Genomic DNA, 25873 nt, shown 5'->3' on the forward strand with positions numbered 1-25873 from the left:
TCTTTGTTTCTCAATCTTTTTGATCAAGACAATTTGTTTGTACTCTTCAGTTACATGGTAGCAAACTTGATTATTTATGTTGTTGAGTCCTCAAAATTAAGAGAAAAGGCCAGCATCTCTCCAGCAATCAAAGCTATTATATTAAGCACATATATCCTAAAACTTGACCTTGCAAACGGAAATTGGCAGACCTAGGTGCACCCGCACAATAAAGAAAGAATCTAACAGTGAACTCATTGGAGAGAGAAAAGGATTTAAACTTGCAGAAGCCCACTTGGGCGCAGCATTCCTCACTTTTCATTTCCGCACTCCTTTTTTTAAGCACCGCCCGAAGCTAAATTCTTTTCGTCCAACCATGCTTGCGGCGGTTCCGACCGAACACCACGTTGGATCTCCACTTCCTTTTGCTCCTACCAGTGGTGATGAGGTGGCCGTCGGTTACATGCCTCCAGCCTCCACCCGTCCCCCGACTCCCGGGTGCAAAAAACCGGACGCATTCCCCCCTGGCTCGCAGGAAACGCCCGACCCCTTTATATCAGCCAGCCATCCAACCCTCCGAGAAAGGGGAAACCAAGCAGAGGCCACCCGCTCCATCCTCCACCGGATTTCCTCACCTCCATCCGGAACGACCCCCGAAATCTCTCCATCTAGTTTTCTTCCCTTCCTTTTCTCTACTCGATTCGATTATCGTTTAGATTTCTTTCGTTAGAAAGATCGATCGATCGATCGATCTTGGCCGGAGATGGCCGCGGCCACGGCCTCGCGGCGGCTTCGCGAGCTCCAGTCCCAGGCAGGGAACAAGACGTGCGTGGACTGCGCCCAGAAGAACCCGCAGTGGGCCTCCGTCTCCTACGGCGTCTTCATGTGCCTCGAGTGCTCCGGCAAGCACCGCGGCCTCGGCGTCCACATCAGCTTCGTCCGCTCCGTCACCATGGACTCTTGGTCCGAGATCCAGCTCAAGAAGATGGAGGCCGGAGGCAACGACCGCCTCAACGCCTTCCTCGCCCAGTACGGCGTTCCCAAGGACACCGACATCGTCGCCAAGTACAGCACCAAGGCCGCCGCCGTCTACCGCGATCGTATCCAGGCCCTCGCTGAGGGCCGCCCCTGGCAGGACCCCCCTGTCGTCAAAGAAACCCTATCCCTCTCCACTGCCGGCGGGGCTGCTGGGGCCCGAAAACCACCGCTGGGGCAGACCGGCGGCAAGACCGGCAACTCGGTGACTCATGGGGGCTGGGATAGCTGGGACAATGACGGCTTCCGGTCGTCGTCCGATATCAGGCGGCACCAGTCGGTCGGCGATCTCAGGGGAGGGAGCGGCGGCGGCGGCGGCAGAGGGGGGAGAGATGTTCCTTCGAGGTCCAGGTCCACGGAGGATATGTACATGAGGTCTCAGCTGGAGGCCTCGGCGGCGAACAAGGAGAGCTTCTTCGCGAGGAAGATTGCAGAGAATGAGGCTCGGCCCGATGCGATCCCGCCGTCTCAGGGAGGGAAGTACGTGGGATTCGGGTCAACCCTGCCGCCACGGAGCACTTCCCAGAGAGACATGTTCTCCCTTGTTTCTCAGGTGACAGTTTGCATGCCTTTCTTTTCTTTTCTTTTTTTTTCCCAGTTGCTTTTGGGCATCATAAAGGCTTTATTTGCTCTCTGAATTGCTATTTCTATGTCGTTATTGGTAGAATTATTATTATACTATAATTTATTTTAGAAAACATTTCGTCGTGTCACCCTGTGACCAAGAACAACAGTACAAAGAGGTTCTTGAGTGTATGACTTCAATCGAATAGCTCAATTGTAGTTCCCTCAAAATTCAATACTACTAGAAAATCAAGGTCACTCAAGAAATGTTTGTGCCAATTCAATCAGCATGCCTGAGAATAGGAATCAACCAATAATTTCTACAGCTCATGTTTTAATATGCTGACCTTACCCATGAATCATATATCTAATAAACTTACATAGTACTTGAGGGAGATGCTTAATTCAGAGTCAACAAGGAGGATTCGTTTTAGATTAGGATCCAGTCTATGTAGCTAATCCAGAAGAGTTGGTGTGGAAGTTTTGTCAACACCGATTACACTATTCATTCTAAGGTTTATCTTGTCACTGCAGTATATGTCACATGATAATTGATGATTCTGGAAGTCGAATATCATGTGACAAGAGCGCAATGAAAACCAAGCCTACCCAACTAAAGTGTAACCCCATGCATATTGACTTTCTTGGCCCAAATAAGACAATGAGGAAATAAACATATTTTTTGTTGAATTCTTCTCAGGTTTCTCCTTTAGTGAATGTAATGTTGAGGCAAACAAACTGCCGAATGCCAAGTTGGCAGCTTTCTCTATGATGCTCAACAGAGGTGGGACATTTGATTCTGGAAACACGAACTGTTAGCAAAGCAATTTTACATGAGCTGGATGTAGAATCTACCCTCTGATTGCCACCCATTGTGCAATCAGCATCATACATTGCATCATATAGACCTTAGACTTAGTCCAGCCCCAGTACAAATTTGCAATATAGCGTGCACAACTTCTTTGAATGATGAGTGAAACTAGCAACTAGTAAGGGGCTATATTCAACTTAAATGAAAGAGAATACTTGGAATATGTTCGTTGATGGTCGAGCAAAGAACATGGTCATTGTAAATTATCCTTTGTCTTATCTTGTTTAGATGCCATGCTAGATGATTGGGCAAGTGCTTTCCAAAAAGAGTTTTAGTGTAACCAGGGTGCAGTAAAAAAAATGCATATGCACAGAGTGACTGGTGTTTTTTTTGATGGTTGGGCTGTTTGCTCTCTCAGATGCCTTAAATGCAAAATTGGAACTCACAGAACAAGTGATGTGGGATCTATTTGTAGTGTAATGCATTGCTTGCTTCTTCTTTGAGATATCAGGGATGTTCAACTCAGATCTTTTGGACATATAAATGTATTTTCGGCCATTTAGACCAAGATAAAATAAGTCTGTAACTGTATTATTTCTTCAAGGTCTGGTTTTTCTCTTCTTAATTATTATTATGGCTTGTTTGTTGTGGATTATGGTTCCTTGAATGACTATGGTGAAAAAAAGCAAAGAAATGGAAAATATCATGTCATTCTCTAATTGCTTTTGGTGGTGGGGTCTTTGGTAATCAATTTTATGATTGTAGGGGAAAAAAAAGGGAGAACGGTTGGCTAGAGCTCGTTGGCGTCATTTTTTCCCAGGAGTGGTTGCTTTTTAGTAGTTCTTTTGTTGATTGGCATAATTGTTCACTGGCAATCCTGTTCTTGAATCCCTCGTCAGAATTTACAGTTACCATATGAATCTTTTTTCAGAACTTTGATCACCTTTCTGAACCATCTGACTCTTTCAGCTGAGCATGGAGCCTGTGATAGAGTTGTTATGTACTCTTAATGTGATCCTGTTGCATCTCTTTTTAGATTATTTTATCATTTTATTAGAAAATCCGATTGCTTTATTCTTCATTAACATGTCTTCATCTTGGAGAAAAAGTAATGCTATGTTTTGTCAAACTGCTGATTTTCATTCATGAAGCTTTCTGGATTTCTTCCTTTTAAAACATTAGTAAGCATTCTTGTTGGCATTCTTGAACCAGTGAATTATGTGTTTACTTATTTTCAGTGGGATAATTTTCCTTGTTTTTTGCTTTTATAGGGTCTCGGCCGACTGTCCCTGGTTGCAGCTTCTGCTGCTAATGTTGTCCAAGCTGGCACAAAGGAGCTGACTTCCAAGGTACTACTTGTTTGTTGTTATTAAATATTTCTCCGTAAGTAAATAGTTCTAAAATAGTTCTAAATTGGTTAACTTTAATGTCTGAGGGTTTTTATTTATTTTCCATGTTGATGTGCATTATTTGGTGGACTAGTCATATAAGAATGACTGACATGACCATGTTGTAGTCCTTTCCAATATGAAAAAGATGAAGGATCTCAAAAGCCTCACATTTTCTACTTTCTGTTATCTATACAATATGTTATAACTCTTTAAATCAGAACTAATCTGAAAAAAGAGATGATATTAGGAGTTTCATGTTCCTTCAATCTCTGCATTGTCTTCTCTAGTCAATAACAAATTCCTGCTGGCAACATGCTTCTCTTATCAAGAAGATAAGACTTGTATACCACCTTTGCCCAACCTGATAATTTGGCTACGCAAGTTTGACATGCTAAGATCTGGCAGTGTTTTAAATTGCGGTGCATGTGACCGCCTTTGCTAATTAGGTCCCTTGACCTCACCGTATGGTCTTTATATGGCTATTATATGTGACCATGTTACATGTTAGCCGAAAAGGCAGTTCATTAGCATTATACGGCCATATATGTGGTTTTATTAGCATGGTTCTGCTGTATATATAGCCTACTCGGCATTTTGGAGCCACATATACAGCTCACTCTTGTATGAGTCCATGTGCATGAAGTGGGTCGGAGCATGGTTAGGTTTGATAAGGGTTTTAGGTTGCCTTGACATGGGCACTTAATATGTTAATTACGTTATGATTATTGTTATTAGGTATTAAATACGAAATAACAAGCACTAATTGTAAGTTTTTATTAATAATAATATTGAATTACTTATCCAAAATTTTATTAGTGTTTATTCTCGTTTTTATTATATGATTATATTTTATTTATCTTTAATTAGTAAAAAATATTAACTATATATGTATCCATATATGCAGCCCGCATTCCGTATCTGCACTATGTATCTTTTGCCGTTTGCATGCCACATCCACGTTTTGGGTAAATTCTGTATAATTATCGGTCGAACCTTTCTAGTATATAAATATAAATGGAGATTCTCTGCTACAGGTGCGGGAGGGAGGCTATGATTCTAGGATGAATGAAACAGTGAATATGGTTGCCACAAAAACTACTGAAGTTGGACAGAGAACATGGGGAATTATGAAAGGAGTCATGGAAATGGCATCGCAGAAGGTGGATGCATACGCAAAGGAAGGGATGGGCTGGAATGGGGATGATTGGCAGCGAAATGAGAACGAGAGAAATGGATACTATAATCAGTTGGGACGGGAAAAAGCTTGGCAGGGTTGGGATTCTCCTGGTGCTCCTTCTGGTGGAGGCTCCTGGAATGATTGGGATGCAAGAGACAAGAAGGAAGAGCATGGGAAGGGGGCCCAAAGTCGAGATGGCTGGGCTGGGTGGGACGATGTGAAAGATGATTGCTACGAGAATTATCACCACAGCTCGTCAAACAAGGCCATTAATCAGAATTTAAAATCTAATTCTACTTCTACATGGGCAGACGATGGCTTCCTCAAATGAAAGGGCCGTTTGTTTCGTAGTTTCTTTTATCTTGGTATGTATTACAAATGGAAAGAAGAGACATGTTCTTAATGCAGTTAACCTTTTTTCACTGCAGGAATACGTATTATCAAGTTTATCTCTTTGGCAAACAATGATCTGAAGATTTTCTCTGCTATTTGACTTTTTCGTGTTTGTAACAGAACGATATTTATTTATGTTCCAGCTTTCCATATACTTGTTTTTTTAGTAGATTAAAAATTGGTTCAATGAAAAGGAGCAATTATTGCTTTTATATTTTATTTGCTGATTTCTATATATGTATTTATTCTAGATTGGTGTGGTAAATCTGATTTACCAAAATTAAGGCATGATTAATTACAAGCACAGCAGCTATTGCTTCTAAGTTTGTGACTGTTGACAAGCACCAGCATGCTTGCCCAAAAAAAAAAAGAACATTGGTTGGGTAGGCAATTACTTGTACCTATTCCATATTTGCCTCAGGGCGTTGGGCGAAGTGGGTAGAGTTTTGGATGGAGTAGATAGAGTTAGATAGAGCAGGTTAGATGGGTTGTATTGGATAAATCTATGACAGTATTTTTTTGGCATGCAAATTAATTTTTTTTAATCTTAAGGAGGAGATTTATGAAGGCTTATATATATTCGGATTGAATTTTATTATTACTCATATCCATTCAGGATCTACCATGAGTCGGGTAAGCCTGTTCTATTAGGGTTAGGTCGGATATTCGATAAAGTGGAGTAAGTTGCTACCCGCGGGATAAGCTCTAGTATGATGGGATATAAGACATACTGTTCTCTGCTACTATTTTTCTGAGTGAAGTTCTCCGCTACCATTATTGTGATTATATATATATATATATATATATATATATATATATATATATATATATGTATGTATGTATGTATGTGGAGAGAGAGATCTAGAGAGAGAGAGAGAGAGACAGAGGTCTTCTAATGTTTCAATATTTATTGTATACAGGCTCAGCGTATAGACGTAGCTTTGAAACATGCTCCCATATTTTACGACAGTCAACGGAGAGGACCAACCAACAATAACGTACGAACATAACGTCACACGGTGCTGCAAATGGCCAGACCTGGAGGGCTCCTCCTTTCTCCATCCATGGTCCCGGGAAGTGGCATCGGGATCGAGTGGAGGATGCTGTGTTGTTGAACCACAAGCACAGAGGAGACCAGGCCATGCCCTTGCGACGCCAGGATATTCCCAACTGGCCCCAGCTCGGCGTGCTCGGTCCACCAGCCTCTGAGTCCCGCGGCTGCCGCCTTGGAAGAACTCCGGCCCCTCCCCACCACAACCAGCTCGTAGTCCCCACTTCTCCCAATGCTCAACACGCTTTCCATCGCATCCTCTGCTCTCCTCTCCTCATATGTTGCATAACCGTCGCTCCTCCGGATCTCTGCCACAGCTTCCTCGTCCAATTCCTGCTCATCAAAGCGTACACTTAACTAATAAGAAGCTGCTTATTTTTTCCCCGACATTAATTTGGAGAGTGCTGTCATTCACTCCCAAGTCCCAACAGGAGTTCGAACAAATAAACTTTTCAGAATAGCAGTTTAACAACCGGGCTTTTAGCGCGTCGCTTGCTAGATAAAAAAGCTGCTTAATGGAAACCATGGAAGTAGAACTAAAGAACATTACCTCCTCTTCCTCCTCGGATTGCTGTTGCCCGTCGATGTCTCCACGCTTCAAGAATCTGATCACTGCAAGACTGACACCCGGGCTGCCCCTCATCATGGTCGCTACCAGGAGTGCCTCCCTGTCGTCGGGCCCCCCGATGAACACCACACAAATCCCACGGGCCGTCTTCATCGGCCCGGCAAACCCGCGGTCCACAAGCAGGCCCACCGAGCACGGTGCATGGGCCAACACCCTTTGGTTGACACCTCCCCAGGCCTCCCCCAGGTCCTCTACCTCCATCCCTCCCTCAGCTCCCCCACGCTTGTGGAAGGGCAGGATCACGAGTCCTACCCTCTTGTCCTCCGCCACATGGCACACATCCTCATCCATGGTGGCCAATGCCGAGATTGCCGTCATACGCCGGATCTTAACATGGCCGAGTTTCTCGTATAGTTGGAAGGCACCCATGACCGTGACCCGGCCCAGATCGCTGCAGGTCTCCATCCGGTGCGAGTGGTGGGCCGGCCTCCCGTTCTTGCGGGCACGAAGAGCCGTGAAGATGGAGGACGGGCGCTCGGTGAGCTCCACGAGGTGCATCACGTAGAGCTTTAGGCGAGCCTTCTCGGCCCCTCGAATTGTGTCGATGAGGTTTATGATGGAAGGGGCGTTGGCTGGGCTGTGGAGGCAGGCTAGGATCCGGAGGTACTTGTTGCGTTTGCCTGATGACGAGGGGGAGGAGAATGATGGCGACTCGGATGGGAACCTGCTGTTATAGCGGGCCGTGGGCTTGTAGATGGCCATGACGGTTGGGGTGGTGATGAAGGTCGTGAAGAGCGCCATGAGAACCAGAATCGTAAACGTCTCATCGTTCAGTACCTATATATAGCAACGGCAACACCAACAGAGAAACAAAACAAAACAAAAAAAAAAAAATCAACATCAGGATTTATAAAGGCTGATATGATGGTCATTTGGTTGTTTATCTTTATGATGGTCATCAACCTCCAAGACATTGGGAAACAGGCATTACGAAAGCTAGTTATCTCTGATATCGTTATGTGAAGACACTACTAGACTCAGAAAAGCTTGAATTGCTAGAAAATATATCAACAATATTGCAGAGAAACGCAATGCAATGTTAGCGCTGCAAATAGTGGAAGGAAAATGTCTCACGTACCTTCTTCTCCTTGCCGATGTTCAAAACGATGAGCTCCACCAGTCCCTTGGTCCCCATCAACACCCCGAGGGTCGCCGCCTCCCTCGCCGGGATCTTGCTCGACACCGCCACCACGAAGGTCCCCGCGATCTTCCCGACACATGCGATCGTGATGACGAGCACGAGGAGCCCCCATGCCTGCGCTCCTCTGATCTTGGCCACGTCCGTCTTGAGCCCGCTGGACGCGAAGTAGAGCGGCAGCAGCAGCCCCGACACGAAGTCCTCGATCCTTTCCAACAGCTTTCCCGCGAACTCCCCCTCCTTGGGTATCGTCAGCCCGAAAACGAACGCTCCGAAGATGGAATGGATGCCGATTAGATCGGTAGCGAAACCCGACACCAAAACCCCGGCGAGCGTCAAACAGATACAAGCCTCCTCGACCGCCCGGTTCGACCGGCGGGCGATCCAGGCCATGACCGGCCGGACCGCGGTCATCATGAAGACGACGAAGAGGGAGCTGGAGAGGATGATCCAGAGGGAGACGAGAGGGGTTCCGGCGCGGCCGGAACCGCCGTCGCCGGAGAGGGCCACGGCAAGGGCGAGGAGGATCCATGCGACGACGTCGTTGAAGGCGGCGGCGGCCATGGCGGTCTCGCCGACACCGGTGGTGAGGAGCTTCAGCTCAGCGAGGATACGGGCGAGGACGGGGAAGGCGGTGATGGAGAGGGCGACGCCGACGAAGACGAGGAACGGGTAGAAGCCGATGTCGTTGGAGGAGGGGAAAAGGGTGGTGCGGCGGAGGAGGAGGACAACGCCGATGCTGGAGAGGAAGGGGAGGAGGATGCCGACGGCGGCGATTGCGAAGGCGCGGCGGCCGCTGCGGCGGATGGAATGGAGATCGAGCTCAAGGCCGACGAGGAAGAGGAAGAAGAGGAGGCCGACGCTGGAGATGGTGTCCAGAATCGGGGAGCTCCAGGACGGGAAGATGGCGCGCAAGTAGGCTTTCCAACGGCCGAGCGCAGAGGGTCCCAAAACGATCCCGCCCTTCAAACCGAGAGAGAGAGAGAAGACAGAGGAAGGTAAAGATTTTGTTCCAGTCTTCTTGTTTACTTAAATTATTTTGTTTTGTCTCCTTCATAAATTACAATTGTGACAGGGATCGATGACAAGGGTTAAAGGCCACAACCCCCAATTAGACTGTCAGTAGTGACACTAGAGCTCCGCTCATTCTCACAGCACGTGCCGTCATGCACGCATGCTATCACCACAATTAACCAGTGACAGATTCGCGTGAGAGATTTCACACTGTTGCTTTTTATTGTCTTTTTGAGGAAGCAAGGATATTAGGTGGCTCATATTATATGAGAGATATCATTTAAGTTCAAAACCGTAGCTCAACAAGTACGTGAGCAATTAGTTAAGTATGGGTACCGATCAATTAGTCTAAACACAGAATCCGGTCCACCCAGCGGCTAGGTAAGATTTGAACCTAGATATCAGACCAAAGACCAATGGCCAATAGCGTTGCATATTATGACATCATATGTGGTTCATCATTTCGGAGATTTTATTTGGGAGACCTACCACTCTTTTTTGTCCCCTTTGTATTTTCTTCTATTGTCTGACTCATTGGGCTGTGTTCACACTAGATGGGGAGGAGGGGATGCGGATGTGCCAAAAAAAAAAAAAAACGACGCTGGTCTTCTCCTATCTGTGTGCTTGATCAACTGATCTAAGCTTGATCCGGGGCAAGGACGGATTAGGATGTCTCAACAGGCCTTGTCGGCCCAAATGGGTAACCCCTCTCACACGGTCGAGGTTATGGTTGGGAATAAACGAACAGGCCCCCTTTCAGGTTTACGAGACAGAGCCTACTCGGTGAATAAGTTGGGCCGTTGCTAGTGTGATTCTCGGCCAGGCCCATCGACACTTCTAGGCCCACACGGTACGGGGGAGAGGCACAGATGCAAGCATGCAACCAGAGCTACTTGTGAAAGGAAGGAGAGCAGAGTACATACCACGATCTCGGCCACCACCTTTGGCTGGCGTAAGGGCTTGAAGAGGAAGGCGAGAGCGCGGCTGAGGACGAGGATCAGCGTAGTCTGTATGATGAGCAGTGGAAGAGCATACTTGAGTGGATTCTCGCCCTGCCACGCACCGTCTGATGAGATTTTGACGGTGGTCATGTTGGTTGCCGTGGCCATCGTTTGGCGATGATGCAGGGAGTCTGGGATAGCTTGTGCGCCTCAAAGAGGAAAGGCTGGGGCTTGTTATATAGACATGGGAGCAAAGGTTTGCATAAAGCTTTGGAGAAAAAGTTGAAAGGAATATAGTCTGCTTGTGTCATGGCTTCATGGGTTGTGGATCCCAATTCAGTTATATTTTGTTGCCTGTCAACTTCCTAAAATCCCGATTTGATATGATAGGAGAAGGAAATGTCCAGTTGGAAATGTCTAGTGCGTTGGCTTCTCATAAGAAAATATAAAATATATAAATAAATCTACCTCATTCTATCAACTTAAACTTTTGGAACACGTAGTGATTTTAATATGATATGAGAGCAGAGGTCTAGAGTTCATGTCCTCAAACATGAGGTTGGTTTGCTATTTTATCATTCATTTTATTCTTGAATTGAATCAAATCATTATACCAACTCTATGTCGAAATAAAGGTAGAATTGCAAGAACAACATCAACAATGTTAGTCTTGCTTGTCACACAATAGAACTTGAAATGCCAGCTTCTCAATTTATTCCCCCTATCTGGTCACAAGCGCATCTTTCTTGCAAACACAAGTGGCTTATCTTGATGCATATTCCATGAAACTAAGTGGAGTTTTCTCCTTTTCTGGTCACTTGATAGGTTTTATCAATCAGCAAAGAGGATGCTCCTTTTTACTTGAAAAAAAATGTTAAAAGAAAATTTTCAGCCTTTCTGAAAATACTCATGCGACCAACTTGCTGGCCGAGCATGAGGTGCAGGGAGGTGCCACATTTCTTTGGTGGTGTTTTCCTTTCGGTTACCTGGGACGATGGCATGCTCATGGGTATTCTGTCAGGATTTATAAAATTGAATTCCTTATTTGCAGTATGTTTTACACTGATAAGCTCTAGAAAATCAAAAAGGGATCTTTTCTCGGAGTGGAGCCCCTTGAGCGAAGTGAAAGGACCAAAGGGATGAGATCCCTCCAGCCAGATTAGCCAGGGGTACAGCCGGACTAACTTGATTATTATAAGGCACCAGTTCGAGTCTAAATTGACATAGAACCTTAAAAGATAAGAGCAATTGTACTCTATGATCTCTAGTCTTCTATAGTAAAATTTTTGCATGGTCTATGTCTATGAATGTAGGTCAATAGACCAAACCATATAAATATTGTGTGCTCTTATTATTTTCTTATTTTTTTTCTTATTTCATTATTCTTTCTGCCTACCACACGATATGCTTTGCTTGGACATGCAAGCACTAAGTTCCAAATCATATTAAAATTTTTATAAATATTTGTTTGGTCCCATATAACTCCGAGCCCTAGGACCTTATCTCGATTCAGCTCAAAAATTAGCTAACAGTTTCTCAGAAGTAGTTTTTCTGATTTGCCATGCTACTTAGATAACTCTTGACAGCTAGCTCTGCCAAGATCTGGCATTTAGATTTAGATTCCACTTCTTTGACATAGCCATCCAAGTATTGCCATCAGTTGTTATCCAAACTTACGCGAGCGCATGCATTTGGAAATGCCACCAAGAAAAACAAGGCACAGTTGTGTAAGCTGTGACACTGCAAGATACTGTACCTTTCCAGTGTGGCAATTTTCAGACATATGTCTGTTTTGGTGAAAGACTGATGTCTTTTGAATGGAGAGATCAAAGAAACCAAAGGAATTACGCCTCCTATGCTAGAATCTCAGCAGAATCAGATCCAGACCATTTTTTCTATTGTGCGGAGGGTTCTTCCATGATGCTGATATCCTAGACCAAGGACCAGGCAACCACCACTTCTCTACCTTCTCCAGTTTTAACATTTTAGTGGAGGTTGGTTTCCGAATTATAGCTACTTCGGGAGGGATTAGAACGAGTCTGAAGTGTAGAAGATAAACAGCACAAAGAACTGATCAAGAAAGGTGTATTCTTGATGATGAATAATGGAGAAATGAGGCTAGGAGCCTAGGATGTTATTACTTGAAAATAGACTCAAATTTCATTGATTCAAGTGCGTTTATTGAAGTTACAAAGCTGGAAAATTTATAAGCAAATTTCCATTTGAATTTACACTTATTAATGACACAACTTTCTAAGAGACAAGAACCAAGTTCCTAGAACATATTCAAAGTAATAATAAATTCTTCCCAAGAAATGAAGTTCATGAAACAGAAAATTCATGAACCACAGAAACCAAAGAGACAAAACATAAATTCTTCCCAAACAACGAAATTTATGAATCAGAAAATTTATAACCCACAAAAACCAAAGAGACAACATTAACTAACCTCGGAAACCAAAAAGACAAAACCATAAGTCAAAGAAACAAAACATATGTCTAGCTTACAATTTCTAACATGAAGCAGATCTTCCTTTTTCTTTTTCCAGGGAATCTGCAGCTTTCTTGGCATTTCCATGCTTATTCTCTCGTTCCATACCCAACAAATGGGAACATCAGCTGAGAACAAGAAATGAAGCAGTTGCAATGCCATGATAAAGACCAAATATTACCTTCGTCTTTTCTCCAAGATAGCTTAAAGTTGCAATGCCAAAGATTGCACAGTTGGAGACAGTAGCTTTACAAGAGTAAATGCTGAAGGGAGATAAGAAATAAAACCTACAGGAACAAAAAGACTTCAATCTGTCATAGGGGAGCAAGATCAGTTTGGGTACAAAGATTACCAATTGTTAGAAACAGGATGTCAAATAGTTGATGAACAATCTTGTATCAGCAGAGCTTTTCTAACCATAGAGAACTGATCTTCTTCCACTTCTTGGAAATCAATCATTTTCCTTTCTTTTGTTTCCTCAGATGATTCTAAATCCAGAAACGATTTTTCAGTCAGTTTATGTTAGTGCTACTCCATCCAGTAACGGCCATCAACATGGCTGCTGAGGCTGACCACACCAGTTTTGGACTTCCATAATTCATGAAACAATTGCATACTGGCAAAGGCTCTATCTACTGCTTCTGCTGAAGCATAAGCCATCTGCATCCACTGATGTAAGGAATCATAAGCCTTAACACCACTTGCATACATGAATTCAGTAGCATGGCAAGACAATATGTCAAAAAAATAAAGCCAATTTGTGGAACATAATATATGATTCCGCTACCAGATAACCATCTATTCTAGGTTACTTGGAAATCCTACTGTTTGACATGCCATCACTGGCTCAGCCACACACTGTAGATAAGATCATGATGAATCAATCCATAGAATGTATTTGCACCACTTAGCAACAAAAGTTGCTATTCTAGCAGCCACGCGGAGAAATCTTGACACCCGGCACCCGAAGAGGCAAAAAGAGCTACACAAATTTATCAAGCAAGACTTTAGGTGACACAGGCAATGACTCCAATCAGAGATTAGAGGAAGGCTGTAAGGACGAGTGGATCCATAGTCACGCCAGGGCGGGTGTTGAGCATTTCCTTTTGCATAATATTTATGGCCTATTGTGGGACTATGGCCGGAGCTTTTGGAGGGCTAAAAAGCACTTTCTGGCCTTCTAAAAGCACTTTTGGATGAAAAAGTGTGTTTGGTAAAAATTTCGAGAAGCTGTTTTAGTTTTTTAAGAAAGCTAACATAGCTTTTTGGGAGAAGCTCCATTTTGGAGCTTTTCGAAAAAACTATTTTGAGCTTTGTCGGAAAGCTATTTTTTTACCAAAATATCCATAATAAAATATAATAATTAAATACTTTGTTCTTTTATAAATCTAAAAATCTGCTGGAGTCCTAACAAAAAACCCTAGCCATGGATCAAACTTTCTTCCATGCAAGAAAAGATATTCTTATTTTTTATTATTGTATTATACTATAAATATAATATTATATTACATTATATCATAATACATTGATATGTTATGTTAAATAATTTAATATTATGTTATATTATGAAAAATTAATGTACACTAATAATTATAATATTTTGTACCTTTATTATTGTATTATACTATATATATAATATTATATTACATTATACCATAATACATTGATATGTATATGTTAAATAATTAATATTATATTAAATTATTATGCTATAGTGTATAATATTATATTACTATATTATAATAATATTATATTATATTATAGTAATATTATACTACATCATATATTTATATATTAATATATATTATATTTTATTATACTCTGTTGTATAATATTATGTAATGCTTTTTATGATAATTTTGTCATATAAAAGCACTTTTGCAATTTATTTACCAAATACATGTTACAGTGCCACAGTACTTTGAAAATATAGCTACCAAATAGCAAATAACTTTTTATAAAAACTATACTTCAGAAAGCTCTGCTTCCAACAGCCCTCCCAAATAAAGCCTTTGCGGATTTTTGTGTTGCCCATATGTACCAAAAGGCGAATAGGAGAGCTAATTGTGTGACTTAGTATGTTGTCCAACATTAGCCTTCTTCTCTTTTTATTTTTTTTTTATTTCGTTGGATGGATTCTGTATTCTGTATTACTTAAAAAAAAAAAAAAGGTTATGATTAGATGGATTTCCGAGCCATTCATTTTACGTGATGCTTCACACCATGGTGGGGAGACTCGAGGAAGTTGACTTTTATGTTGCGATTACTCAACGCAATTCGTTGTGAGTCCACACAGGCTCATTGATGTTGGAGCCAGCTCATTAGTACCTTTTCCATTGTGAGATATTTTATTTTCTCGATGCTAGTGGTTTTATATATATATATATAAAAGGGCAGTGCAATTGGACTGTACAATCGGGAAAAAAAACTAAAAAAAAAAGTTAGCAAAAGATTAGGATGAAATATCTATAATAAGTTTCGCTGAAAAATGCATAATATAGAAGGCTAAAAGGAAATTAACCTATTACACGACGACAGCTCGGATATTCAATGCTCCGTTTATTTAATTCGTGATTAAACGGGAACGTGTTCTTTATTCGTCCGAGCACCTCCGTCCCCTTCCCTCTCTTTTTTCCTTCTCCCTCTCCCATCGGAAACCCTACCTCGTGTCTCCCAACCCTCCATCCCATCCCCCACCACCCTTCCATAAGATCTTTGCTTGATCTCCCGAGGTCCATCGACGACGATGGCGAGCTCCTTGGATATGTCTCTCGACGACCTCATCAAGAACAACAAGAAGTCAGCCTCCGCCGCCTCCGGCGGCCGGGGGCGGGGTAGAGGGACCGGAGGCGCCGCCCGCCGGGTCCCCAACCGGGCTGGGAACCGCCTCGGGCCGTATTCGATGGGAAAGGTACGCCTAGGGTTTACTCCACAGATCCCAATTCCCAAAAAGACTCCATCTCGATCTCGATCTCGATGTCGATCTCGATCTCCACGGGCGCGGTTGGGTTATCTGATAGCGCCCCTCTAGAAGCTAGGCTAGCGTTTCTGATTTCCGTCTTGTTATCGTTCATGGAAACGATTCGATCCAGGCGCCCGACTCAGCGTGGCAGCACGATATGTATGCGAATCAGACGGAGGGTTCTTTGCCTCCAGCGGTGAGGGTTTCTGCTATTGAGACAGGCACCAAGCTCTACATCTCCAACTTGGACTTTGGTGTCTCCAATGAGGACGTCAAGGTAATAAATCTTTCTAATATTAGTTCTAATAAATTTGGGATGATTTGACTGCATTCTCTTTTCTTTTTCCATCCAAATCTGCTACATTAGTGCTGCTTTTGCAATTTTTGACCAAAGATTCTATCTTTCCTATCAAAATCTTTTTTTTTCTTGGTTAACATGATAGGAACCCAGTTCCCATCAATGGTATTTTCAGCAGAAAAATAGCGAAAAAAAGGAGAAAAAGAGTAGAAGGTTGATTGCTCGACCACTCACAAGGGGATCGGGACTTCCCAAGCTAATAGGCGAATTTTATTAATCCAATGCTTGGACCTCTAGGCCCAAGGGGTTTGCATATTTATAGACCACTATGCCTTGACTAACATTAAAGACCCAACCCTAAAAATACTAGAAAAATCAAATAAAATAAGTAATAAAAAGTAAATAAGGGCAAGAACAAAAAAGGAAGCCAGTCGGGGCTTTCTTATGAATTAGGAGTCGTATCATTCTCCTGCTCTTGAAATAAACCTTGATCTCAAGGTTGAGCTGTAACAAATATTTTTCCTAGATCAAATGGTATAACGATTACTTTATTCATCTTAATATTTTTCTTTTGTATGTGAGATCATTGATGGAATTGTTGGATACTTTGAAATTGTTGATCATGATGATTTCCATACCCACTTTGTAACAATTGAACAAGGGCAACTATTGGTGGATCTATGTAAAAGAGATCTTCATGTTCTTGAAGCTCAATCATGATCATCATTTGAATATCCTTTATCTCTTTGATAGTTGGATCCTCAATAATGTCCATTACTGTTTCTATCATCGAATATTTCACGACCATACCTTTCATGGTTTAGTCAATAGTTAAATCTTCCTCGATTACGTCTCCATGCTTTCATTGTTGATCGAATCTTCCATGATTCTACTTGTGAATTGTTGATTATTAATCACCACCAATTGGAGTGGCGGAATTTAACTCTCTAAGTTAGCGTCTATCAGATCAACCATGATTGAGACGTTCCTCTCCATCTCCTCCAATATTTGCACATCATTAGAAGCTTGCTATTTATATATTTTTCAAGGACACAATCAATTAAATGAGGATCATGGTCGCTACTATCATTGCAAAGATTTCTATCATGATTGGTGGTGCCATCATGAGTTGCCTCAGGTGGTTGACTGCTGACAGTTATGTTGTGGCATCGATTCTCATAGTGCGAGTTTTTGTTTATTTTAACTTCATGAGAAGTCCATCGATGAACTTTTCTAGAAGTTATTATTCGGACCAATTATGTGCACAATAGATCTGCTTGAGTTGATTTTGATACTCTAGCATGGTAGTTGTTTGTCAAATTTTTGCAAGCTTGCCATTGATATTATCATATTCAGTTGGTCCGAAGTGCACCGAAAGACCATCAAAAAATTACTCCTAAGTGGGTATGCCATGGCGTGACTTGAACCGACCATGCAACTAGATTGCATCTCCTTCGAGACTAATGGAAGCAATCTCAACTTAGTTCAGCTAGAGTTTGGTGGAAGCGAAAAATTTCCTAGCTTGTGAAATTCATTTGGTCAGATCATTGTCTTCCAATCAAGAAACCTCCACCTTTATGCTAGGATAATATTGTTCTCCATGAAAACTACCTTCTCTATCGTTATGATTAATTGGACAAAAATCATGATCACCGCTATCATCATGATCATGAAGATTTCTGTTGTTAACCAAACCTAATTCTTGGTTGGTTCGGCTATTTTTTGGAGTCATACTAAGTGCCACAACTTGTTAGGAAAGGTTTGTGGGCAACCCTTTCATCTCAACAATCCGTTGATCAGTTGAATTTCTTTGTGCTCCCAACTGGTTATTTTGTTGAGACAAGTCTCCCAAAGCCATAGCATTAGGACTTGAGGCAATGCCAAGCTTCTCGTCATGTAGAGGATCAATACTATGATACCAAGCTGATAGAAACTTAGAGTCTTTTAGTGGTACTTTCTAGCAAAAAATAGAGGAAAATAGAAGAAAAGAGCATAAGAAGGATTGTTCGACTACTTCAAGGGGTTTGAGACCTCCAAATCTAGTAGGCAAAGTTTATTAATCTAATGCTTGAATTTCTAAGCCTAAGGTGCTTACATATTTATATACCACTATGCCTTGACCAACATTAAGGATCCAATCTTAAAAGTACTAGAAAAACCAAATAAAATAAATAATAGAAAATAAATAAGGGCAAACATTATTAAGCAGCTGCTTAGGGTTTCTTTGTAATATTAGAAGTCGTATCATAACATGATTTATGTTTGATTATAATAGCAAGGTCCTCATATAAAAGCTCCTTAAACATCCTTGCAAGATGACATCTTTTATGGCCCATGGTTTGTTGCTTGCTGAGCATGCATCAAGTCTTATTTTTGCTATTTCAGTGCATAGGGTTATCTGAGATTCATAGTTTTACCTATAGATTTTGAATTCCAAACTCCTCTGTTTTGCATGTAGTTTGGATTCAGGCTTTTCGTTATGCTTCTTTGTACTGCTTGTTGTCGAAAAAGTGTATTAGACTTTGCATTGGAAAGTTTGAGAGTTTGGGAATTCCAAACTCCTCTGTCCTTGTTTGCTACCTGAGGAATGCTGGTTGTTGGTTTTGGACTCAAAAAAAGAAACTAAGGAGATCTTTGGTTGTAGTGAATGTTGGTGTTCTTCCATGCAAGGGAACATAGATCTCGCATTCCTCAGTATGCCAGGCATGTCACCACTGGTCGATACTTGTAGATAGATCCAGCATATTATTTGTCCGTGTCAGTCCAGTCATTCCTCATAAGAAAAGATGATCAGATCAGTTTGAAAAGGAGGAATGAATATGAGCGACTTGGTTGTTTTTAGTAATGTTCTGTTCTCCCTTGTTGGAAACTCTGAGAAATCAGCCTGTTGGTCTAGTCCCCTTCATATTTTGGACAATGTATGAAGATGTTAGGAGAAAGGTACATCCTTATATGATGTAATTAGCCCACCACCATGCATACTAGCAGAATATGAAGATAGGAGTAACTTTGGAATGAGTTTCCAAGTCATTTTTATATTGATTAGTCGATGGAAAAGGAGGATTGAATTGAAAAGGAAAACGAAACATAGATGATGTTGGATGCCACACAATACCACATGCTGCATTAAATCACATTAACAAACCACAACAATGCATTATTGTGCTTATTAAGATTTGCTTGCGTGATTTTAAAGAAGTTTGATAATTCAATCCATTTTAGTCCAACTTGTTAATGCATCTATCGGAAGGCATAGCATGTCAATGTGTACTCTTTTGTTTCTTTTTCTTATTAAAGTCTCCATACAGTTGATTTCTAACTAAAATCCTCTGTTTTTATTTTATTTTTCTAATAGAGTAAAAGGTCCTACATATTTCCTTTTTTCAGGAACTCTTTGCAGAGGTTGGTGATCTCAAACGTTATTCGATCCATTATGATCGGAGTGGAAGATCAAAGGTATCTCATTGAGCTTGCACCTAGCTTGGATGTTTTAATGCTTTTCTATTTTGCCGTAGTTTGGAATCTATTCTTTTAGGGAACGGCTGAAGTTGTCTTTTCAAGGCGGGCAGATGCTGTAGCTGCCATAAAGAGATACAACAATGTACAACTTGATGGGAAGCCAATGAAAATTGAGATTGTAGGAACAAATATTGCGACACCTGCTGCTGTGCCCCAGATTACTAACGGGGCTTTTAGAAGTCTTAATGGCCCTCCTAAAAGGTTTGTAATTATAGCTCTTCAACTAAGATATGATGTTTTTCAGAATCTTAATATTGATATTGTTGCTTTTAAACTCCATTTATTTGGAGAATTGTCTTCATAGTCTCTTTGACTTTTGCAACTTGGTATTCTTGTCGCATGCATGCATGCATGCATTCTGTTTTAAAATTCCTGATTATCCTGTTAAAAGAATTGTTCTAGTGTGACCTGGCATGTATTTTGTGGCTCTTTGTCAATATCTGGTTGTGCTGAAATAGTAGAACGCAAATTTCATTTTTCAAAGAGGGAAACAAAATTAAGGATACTCAGAAAGGAGGAGGAAGGAAAATAAGAGAAGGTTCCTATATAATAATGTGTTTTGGTTACTCGTCATAGGCTGTGTATGCTCGTTTCTGTTTGTACTACCTAAAAAGTCAAACTAGTGTTATGCACCTGAAAACAATTCCTATGTCAATATGCCACTTTCTACAGGTTTGTTTCAGAGTATCACATATTGTGCCTGAATCAGTTTGCTGAGACGCACTGTACCATGGCATATTGCGTTCATTGATACCGATTGGTATAAAGTAATACATTATCTTCTTCATGATACCCTAAGGGAACCCCAAAATTCCCCCCTCCCCGTTTTAAATAGTTTGAACTATTTTTGACTCTTTGTTGGAAATTGTTTGAACACTTCTACAATTCATTTTGTCCATGTAGATACATCACAAATAGCAAATCATCTGAGTTGCATGATGCTGTTTATGATAAGCATCATAAAGAAACAAGATGCTCTACCAGCTATCAAATCTAGAAAGAGAAAAATGACATTAACGAAGAAAAGAGAACATTTTAAGAGAACTTACTTTGAAAAGGTCATGTTCAATTATTATGATCGGTAGCAAAGTATCACCGTATATCTTGTTATAGTTCTTCTTGTTGCTGTAATACAGCTCAGTAGTATAACACACTTTGAGACAATTCTACAAAATATGCATTTATGTGTTCTGTGTTTAATATTTAAGAAGTGGTAATGGCAATCTGAACCATCACATGAAAACCATATCAAAGAAATGAGAACATTGTCAATGCTGATATGGAAATATGGAGCACACTGTTTGGGGAGTAGTTGAATATCAGTCAACAAATTATATCAAATTATTAGAGGAATACAAATGAAAATGAGGATCTATTTCATGTCAATGATTCCTGTTGTGATTGATCTTTGTTATCATTTATCAACATTGAACAGAGTAATAAGCTGAAGATGTTCTTAAATAATAATGTACTATTGTAGTCGGAAGACTGTACATTCTTTTGGTTTTGTGCATAATCACTAGAATGTTGTGGAGAAACTTAAAGTGAACTTCTATAAAACCACCGTAAGACTGGCTTTGCTGGAAACTTTCAAGTTAGTATTTTTTTTAGGAATGTCATGATAAACATAATTGAGATAAACTTACAGGAGGCTTTGGTTGAAATGTAAGTGAGTTGAATTGGGGGAGAGAACTGAACAAAAATCAAATTGAAAAGATCTGTATTAACAGAGTGGATGTTCCGAGGTTTGTACGGCTGGCAGCAGGTTATGATTTACCAGTTGCATGTTTACTCAAGGATCAAGATTGGTGGTGGTCAGCTATGCAATGACCATATGAATTATGTATTCCTTGCCTGGAAGGAGTGTCAATATTTGGAGTGGATGAAAAAATGATGAATTGTTGTTTTGGGGTGACCAATATTACATGATGTATCTTTTGACAGCATACTTGTTATATGGAATTGCCTCTTTCTATAAAGGTAAACATTTATTAACTAATCTTTCATTGAACTTCTTTCATTTTCCATCATTGAAAGTTAGGACCTACTATCAATTCTTTTGTGCTAAGATGCATGTGGCTTCAGGCATGCAGCTCGGTTATCGACTAGAACTGAACTATGAGGTTGGCTTGGCTAATTAACCCTTGTAAATTTGCAAGAGTAGATAACTCTTTATTAGTTATATTCTATTGATTGACGGATACAGAGAACATATATTATCTAAATCTCACTCTTTTAATCAATAAGTTATGTTTTATTATTTGCATGCTTTGTGTAATGAGCAATTATTCCATGGCACTTCTGGAGCTTAAAGTTAAAACATCAGATTGCCAAATTTGTATTCCACAGATGTGCACCAGTTCAATTTTTTTCTATCATTGAAATGACAGCAAAATTTATCTCACTTTTGTTAATTAAGGTGAAAACCTTGAAAATTTTGATCTATAGTTATTGCATTGGCCACTTGTCGGCACTATCGCATAACCATTAATTTGCATGTTTTATGCTTTTCTGTTCTTCAGTCTTAGAGTTTGGTGAAATTCAATTCCCTGTATGTATGAAAAGTGTTTTAAGAGTTAATATAATCAGGAACTTCTAATAGTATTACTGTCATCTTTTGAATCTGGCTATTTTGAGTTGAATTCTGTTTTAGATGCATAAGGGGATTCTGAAGTATTAATCTAAGTGCCTAGGTTAATTTGAATGGTTGATTGGAGACAAGTATTCAACCCCAAAATCTTACAAAAATATTTTTATGGGAAGCGGGAATAAAAGTTAGGTTTGTTTCTAGGAGTTTATCTTTAGTGACTGTAGAAACTGTTGTTGGAGCATTGTTTCATCCTGTTATAAATTCCATTAATTTTCTATTTGAATTTTGAAGTCCTTTTATTGCATTTTGTATTAAGGGAATTGATTCTTAGAGCTATGATGGTGCTTATAATTCTTCCACCCTATAGGTCTGGTGGAGTGCAATATATGGGTGCAAACATATCATAAATTCATTGTTCCTAGTGGAAGGTTCAGGGGAATAACTGGTCTGTTTGCTGGAGTTTCATTAGTTGTTGTGGCAAATGTTGTCCTTTAATTAACTTGTGGCAAAAAATGGAAGAAACGAGATTGAATATTTTGATATGATTGTCTTTGTATTATGTTCTCCTCAAAAAAGAATATGAATGTCTTCAATAATCCTATCCTCCACCAGTTTATGCTCTTTACTTTCCTTTTTTTGGGGGAAAGGATTTGGCAGGGCCTGATCAATTTATTACTTTGCTTGAATTGTTGTATAACCAGCATTGTATGATTCAGCTTTTTGGGCTGAGTGATGCATCATAAACATAGAGGGAGTGGCTGGTTTTCTAAATACACACTATTAAATGCATGGTTGCAAAGAAGTTTGTTTCACTCTCAGCATTTTCTTGTGTATTTGTCTTAGAAACTGCAGCCTTCTTCCATAAGTGAGAAGCAACATCTTCAGAAATGGTATTTGCTTACATGTTTGAAACATCGTGGGAGACATAATGTCCAATTCAGTGCGGCTATTAAAAGTTTCATGCTAACTTTTGTGTTTGATTGTGATATTTAAGACGGCACATTCTAGTGACTTTTTTTAATAAATTTATAATTTTTGATTGCACGGAACGAGTCCACATACTTTGTTTGCTTGTTTATTTGGGTGGTTGTGCAATTCTTTGTATTCTCCGGAATGTTTCATATTTCCCGTGAAACTTATTTGGCCTCGAATAACTGTTCCAGTTTCCAGTTCATCTTATGCACTTGTTTTTTATCCTGGCAAATCATAAGTCCTATTTTGTTTATGTGAGCGACAAAAGCTCCCTTCAATTAGTTGAATTCTATCTTTTAACTGAAAACAGATTGATGGATAGTTTGAGGTTTCTTTTCCTCCTCTTGGAATTTCAAGGACGCGAGACCTGCTCTTTTTTTCCCCCCACCAAACTTCTTCATTATATTTCTTACTGCCTTTAGCTGGATATGTCTTGTTGTTTATCATGAGATTTATCTCTGAAACAAGATCTGATAGGACTTCTGAATCTTTCATCAATTTGAAGCAATAACACATGGAATCATCATCAACTGGTGTCGTAATTTAGCAGTTTGGGGTGGTGCCTATGCTTTATTGCTTGGATTACTCCCTTCTAGCGCTGTCGTGGCAATAAGGTCTGAAGATTGTCAAACGTTTTAGTTTTAGTAGCCTCTCTGGCTTGACATTGTAATCACTGTTAATTTAAAGACTGGTGATCTTACAAAGAAATGCTGATTGATTGCTGAAGTGCTTTTGTTTTATACCAAAACAAGGTTCTTTATGTTTTATGCCTAAACAAGGTTCTTCATGTTGTATAAGGTCCGAGTTTGCTCTTTTACTTAATGTTCTCATCTCTTCCCACTCTACTATTTTGTCGTGCTAGTTTAGCTTGTTTTATCATGTCTTTCTTCTAAAAATCCATTACTACAGCAAACAATCTGGTCCTAACTGTACTGCCATTGTAATGTAACAGTGCACCTGGAAGGGGTGGCTCTACAGGATGGCCACGAGGTGGTGGTGGCCGTGGACGGGCAAGAGGTCGTGGACGAGGTAGAGGCCGTGGTGATCAGCTTTCTGCTTCAGATCTTGATGCTGACTTGGAAAAATACCATGCAGAGGCAATGCAAATCAACTGAAAGTTATTACACCTTGGTGCTTTGCATGTTTTGTCCACTTGGTTGGATCTGCTCGAAAGTGGTATATTTCTATAATTGTGTGACATTAGGGAGGGGGATCATGAATCTTTAGTATTGTTACTGGTTTGTGGGACTTTGGTTTTTACTGTTATCTGCTCCTTTTGATTTCAATGTGCTACATCTGTTAAATGGACAACTAGTGATTGCCGTTATGGATTCATGTAGCTTAGATATTCTCCCATTAGGTTTAATGCTTGCACAATGCAGCCAAGAAGTAATATGTTGGAGGTAATCAGTTTGGAGCAATCTGATACATGTGAATCCGTAGTTTCTTCTCCTGATTCCCAAACCATAACAACTGAATATCTTTATGTTTTGTTCTATTTTTACATATTGATGATGTATTTTGGTTTGTGTTTCAGTCTGAAAGCTGAGTCTGTAAACTTCTGTTTTAATCCCTTATGTATGTTGAGGACCGATACTTCAGCATATACCTGAGTGTTGGAGTTGTTTCCGAGATTATCATTCCTTTTTATTGCACAAACTACTACGCTAATCAATACCTATGGATGATTTGCTTTTCAATGTGATTTTCCCCATAAAGCCAATTGCCATAATGTTTGGTGTTTTTACTAAAGCCAAATCTATGAACTAAGTTTGAGCGACATCAATTGGTGCTGATGACTTCAAGCTTACTCAACTTGGGTATCGTTGCAGTAGCTGATAGTTTGATTAAGCTGAATTCGGTGCTCATGTCAAGGCACATGGTTGTGTATCTATTTGCTCGTTCAGGAAAATTTTGGATTTCACAGTATCCTGGCAGCATCCGGTTGAACGCCCTGGGGCGTGGTTGTGGAAAAGCATTTGACAGATGGAAAATTGGTATAAAACACGTAGCATTCAGCGACCAGTGAGTTTTCCCCAGAAGTCGATGTATTTGCAGATTATTTTTTGTCATGCCATTACATCTTCTGTGAAAGAGTAGTTAAGCAGGAGACATTGACACAGTTCTGTCAGGTTATTTGACGGATGTATCAAAGTGAAGTTTCTTTTTCTTATGCTTATTTTTTTCTGGGAACAGCACGAGCATCAAGGAAACATTAAGTTTGGCCATAAGGGAGAGGGGAGAGTAGGAAACCGTGAAATTCAGCTGTCGTCTTTGAAGCGCGAGTCGTGTATCTTATGACATTACTCTGAGTTGGGCTATAATAACTCGAATCAACTGTTGGTTCAGGTGATGGGCATCTCTCGCCCACGGGAGAGGTCCAGGTTTTAACCCTGGAAATGGCATTTTACTATTATATTGCACAAAAATACAAAAGAAAGGAGGCAAGTCCATGTGCCAACAATTTATCATTTTTGATGTCTGTACAATAATTTTTCATGATTGGTGATGCATTTTGCATTTTCACAACTCATTTTCTGGTAGTTTCTCTCCCTTCTGAATGAATCCATGAAGTATGGCATAAATTGATCACACGCAAGAAGATCCTGCTCGGTTAAAGTATAATCAAACTAACTGACTAGTGGACCAAATGAACTACGCTTCCGTCTTGTCTTAGCTTCGTACATAAAAGACCACGATCTTGAGCCTGGTGCTGTTACGTATTGGCTAGTCAGGCTGTTATATTAATTTGAATTAACTGGCAGTCTTTGGGTTATCATCACTGTGAATCAATGCAATGCACGTCAACAAACACCCAAGCGACATTGAGATTGTCATCTGTATCCAAGCCAGAGAATTTGTCCTTAAATCAGAGTTGGCTTGAAAGTGTTCTCTGTACCAGAAATATGGAGGTGATCT

The 25873-nt window shown here is 40.5% G+C and overlaps 3 protein-coding genes across 4 annotated transcripts; 2 read left to right on the top strand and 1 right to left on the bottom strand.

Annotated features, from left to right (window-relative positions):
- Positions 1 to 285: 285 nt before the first annotated feature.
- On the top strand, positions 286 to 5564 carry LOC103696641 (ADP-ribosylation factor GTPase-activating protein AGD7-like). 2 transcript variants are annotated; one of them, XM_039132460.1, is made up of 4 exons: positions 286 to 1567; positions 3661 to 3738; positions 4815 to 5295; positions 5386 to 5564. In XM_039132460.1, exons 1-3 carry the CDS (start codon positions 743 to 745, stop codon positions 5286 to 5288), a joined length of 1377 nt encoding a protein of 458 aa, XP_038988388.1. In that variant the 5' UTR covers positions 286 to 742; the 3' UTR covers positions 5289 to 5295; positions 5386 to 5564. The 2 variants fall into 2 exon arrangements, with proteins under 2 accessions (XP_038988388.1, XP_038988387.1); XM_039132459.1 differs by having other exon boundaries at positions 4815 to 5564.
- Positions 5565 to 6212: 648 nt separating this feature from the next.
- On the bottom strand, positions 6213 to 10331 carry LOC103696649 (cation/H(+) antiporter 20-like). The gene is made up of 4 exons (XM_026801128.2): positions 10105 to 10331; positions 8108 to 9130; positions 6952 to 7806; positions 6213 to 6734 (listed from the first exon to the last, which is right to left on the bottom strand). The coding sequence occupies exons 1-4, from the start codon at positions 10288 to 10290 to the stop codon at positions 6363 to 6365; spliced, it is 2436 nt and encodes an 811-aa protein (XP_026656929.2). The 5' UTR covers positions 10291 to 10331; the 3' UTR covers positions 6213 to 6362.
- Positions 10332 to 15131: 4800 nt separating this feature from the next.
- Positions 15132 to 24458, top strand: LOC103696658 (THO complex subunit 4A-like). Its single transcript, XM_008778346.4, has 5 exons — positions 15132 to 15524; positions 15706 to 15852; positions 19261 to 19329; positions 19409 to 19593; positions 23907 to 24458. Exons 1-5 carry the CDS (start codon positions 15360 to 15362, stop codon positions 24067 to 24069), a joined length of 729 nt encoding a protein of 242 aa, XP_008776568.1. The 5' UTR covers positions 15132 to 15359; the 3' UTR covers positions 24070 to 24458.
- The last annotated feature ends 1415 nt before the right edge of the window (positions 24459 to 25873 follow it).

Source organism: Phoenix dactylifera, chromosome 12 (assembly GCF_009389715.1).
Source record: "Phoenix dactylifera cultivar Barhee BC4 chromosome 12, palm_55x_up_171113_PBpolish2nd_filt_p, whole genome shotgun sequence".
NCBI classification, from domain to species: Eukaryota; Viridiplantae; Streptophyta; class Magnoliopsida; order Arecales; family Arecaceae; genus Phoenix; species Phoenix dactylifera.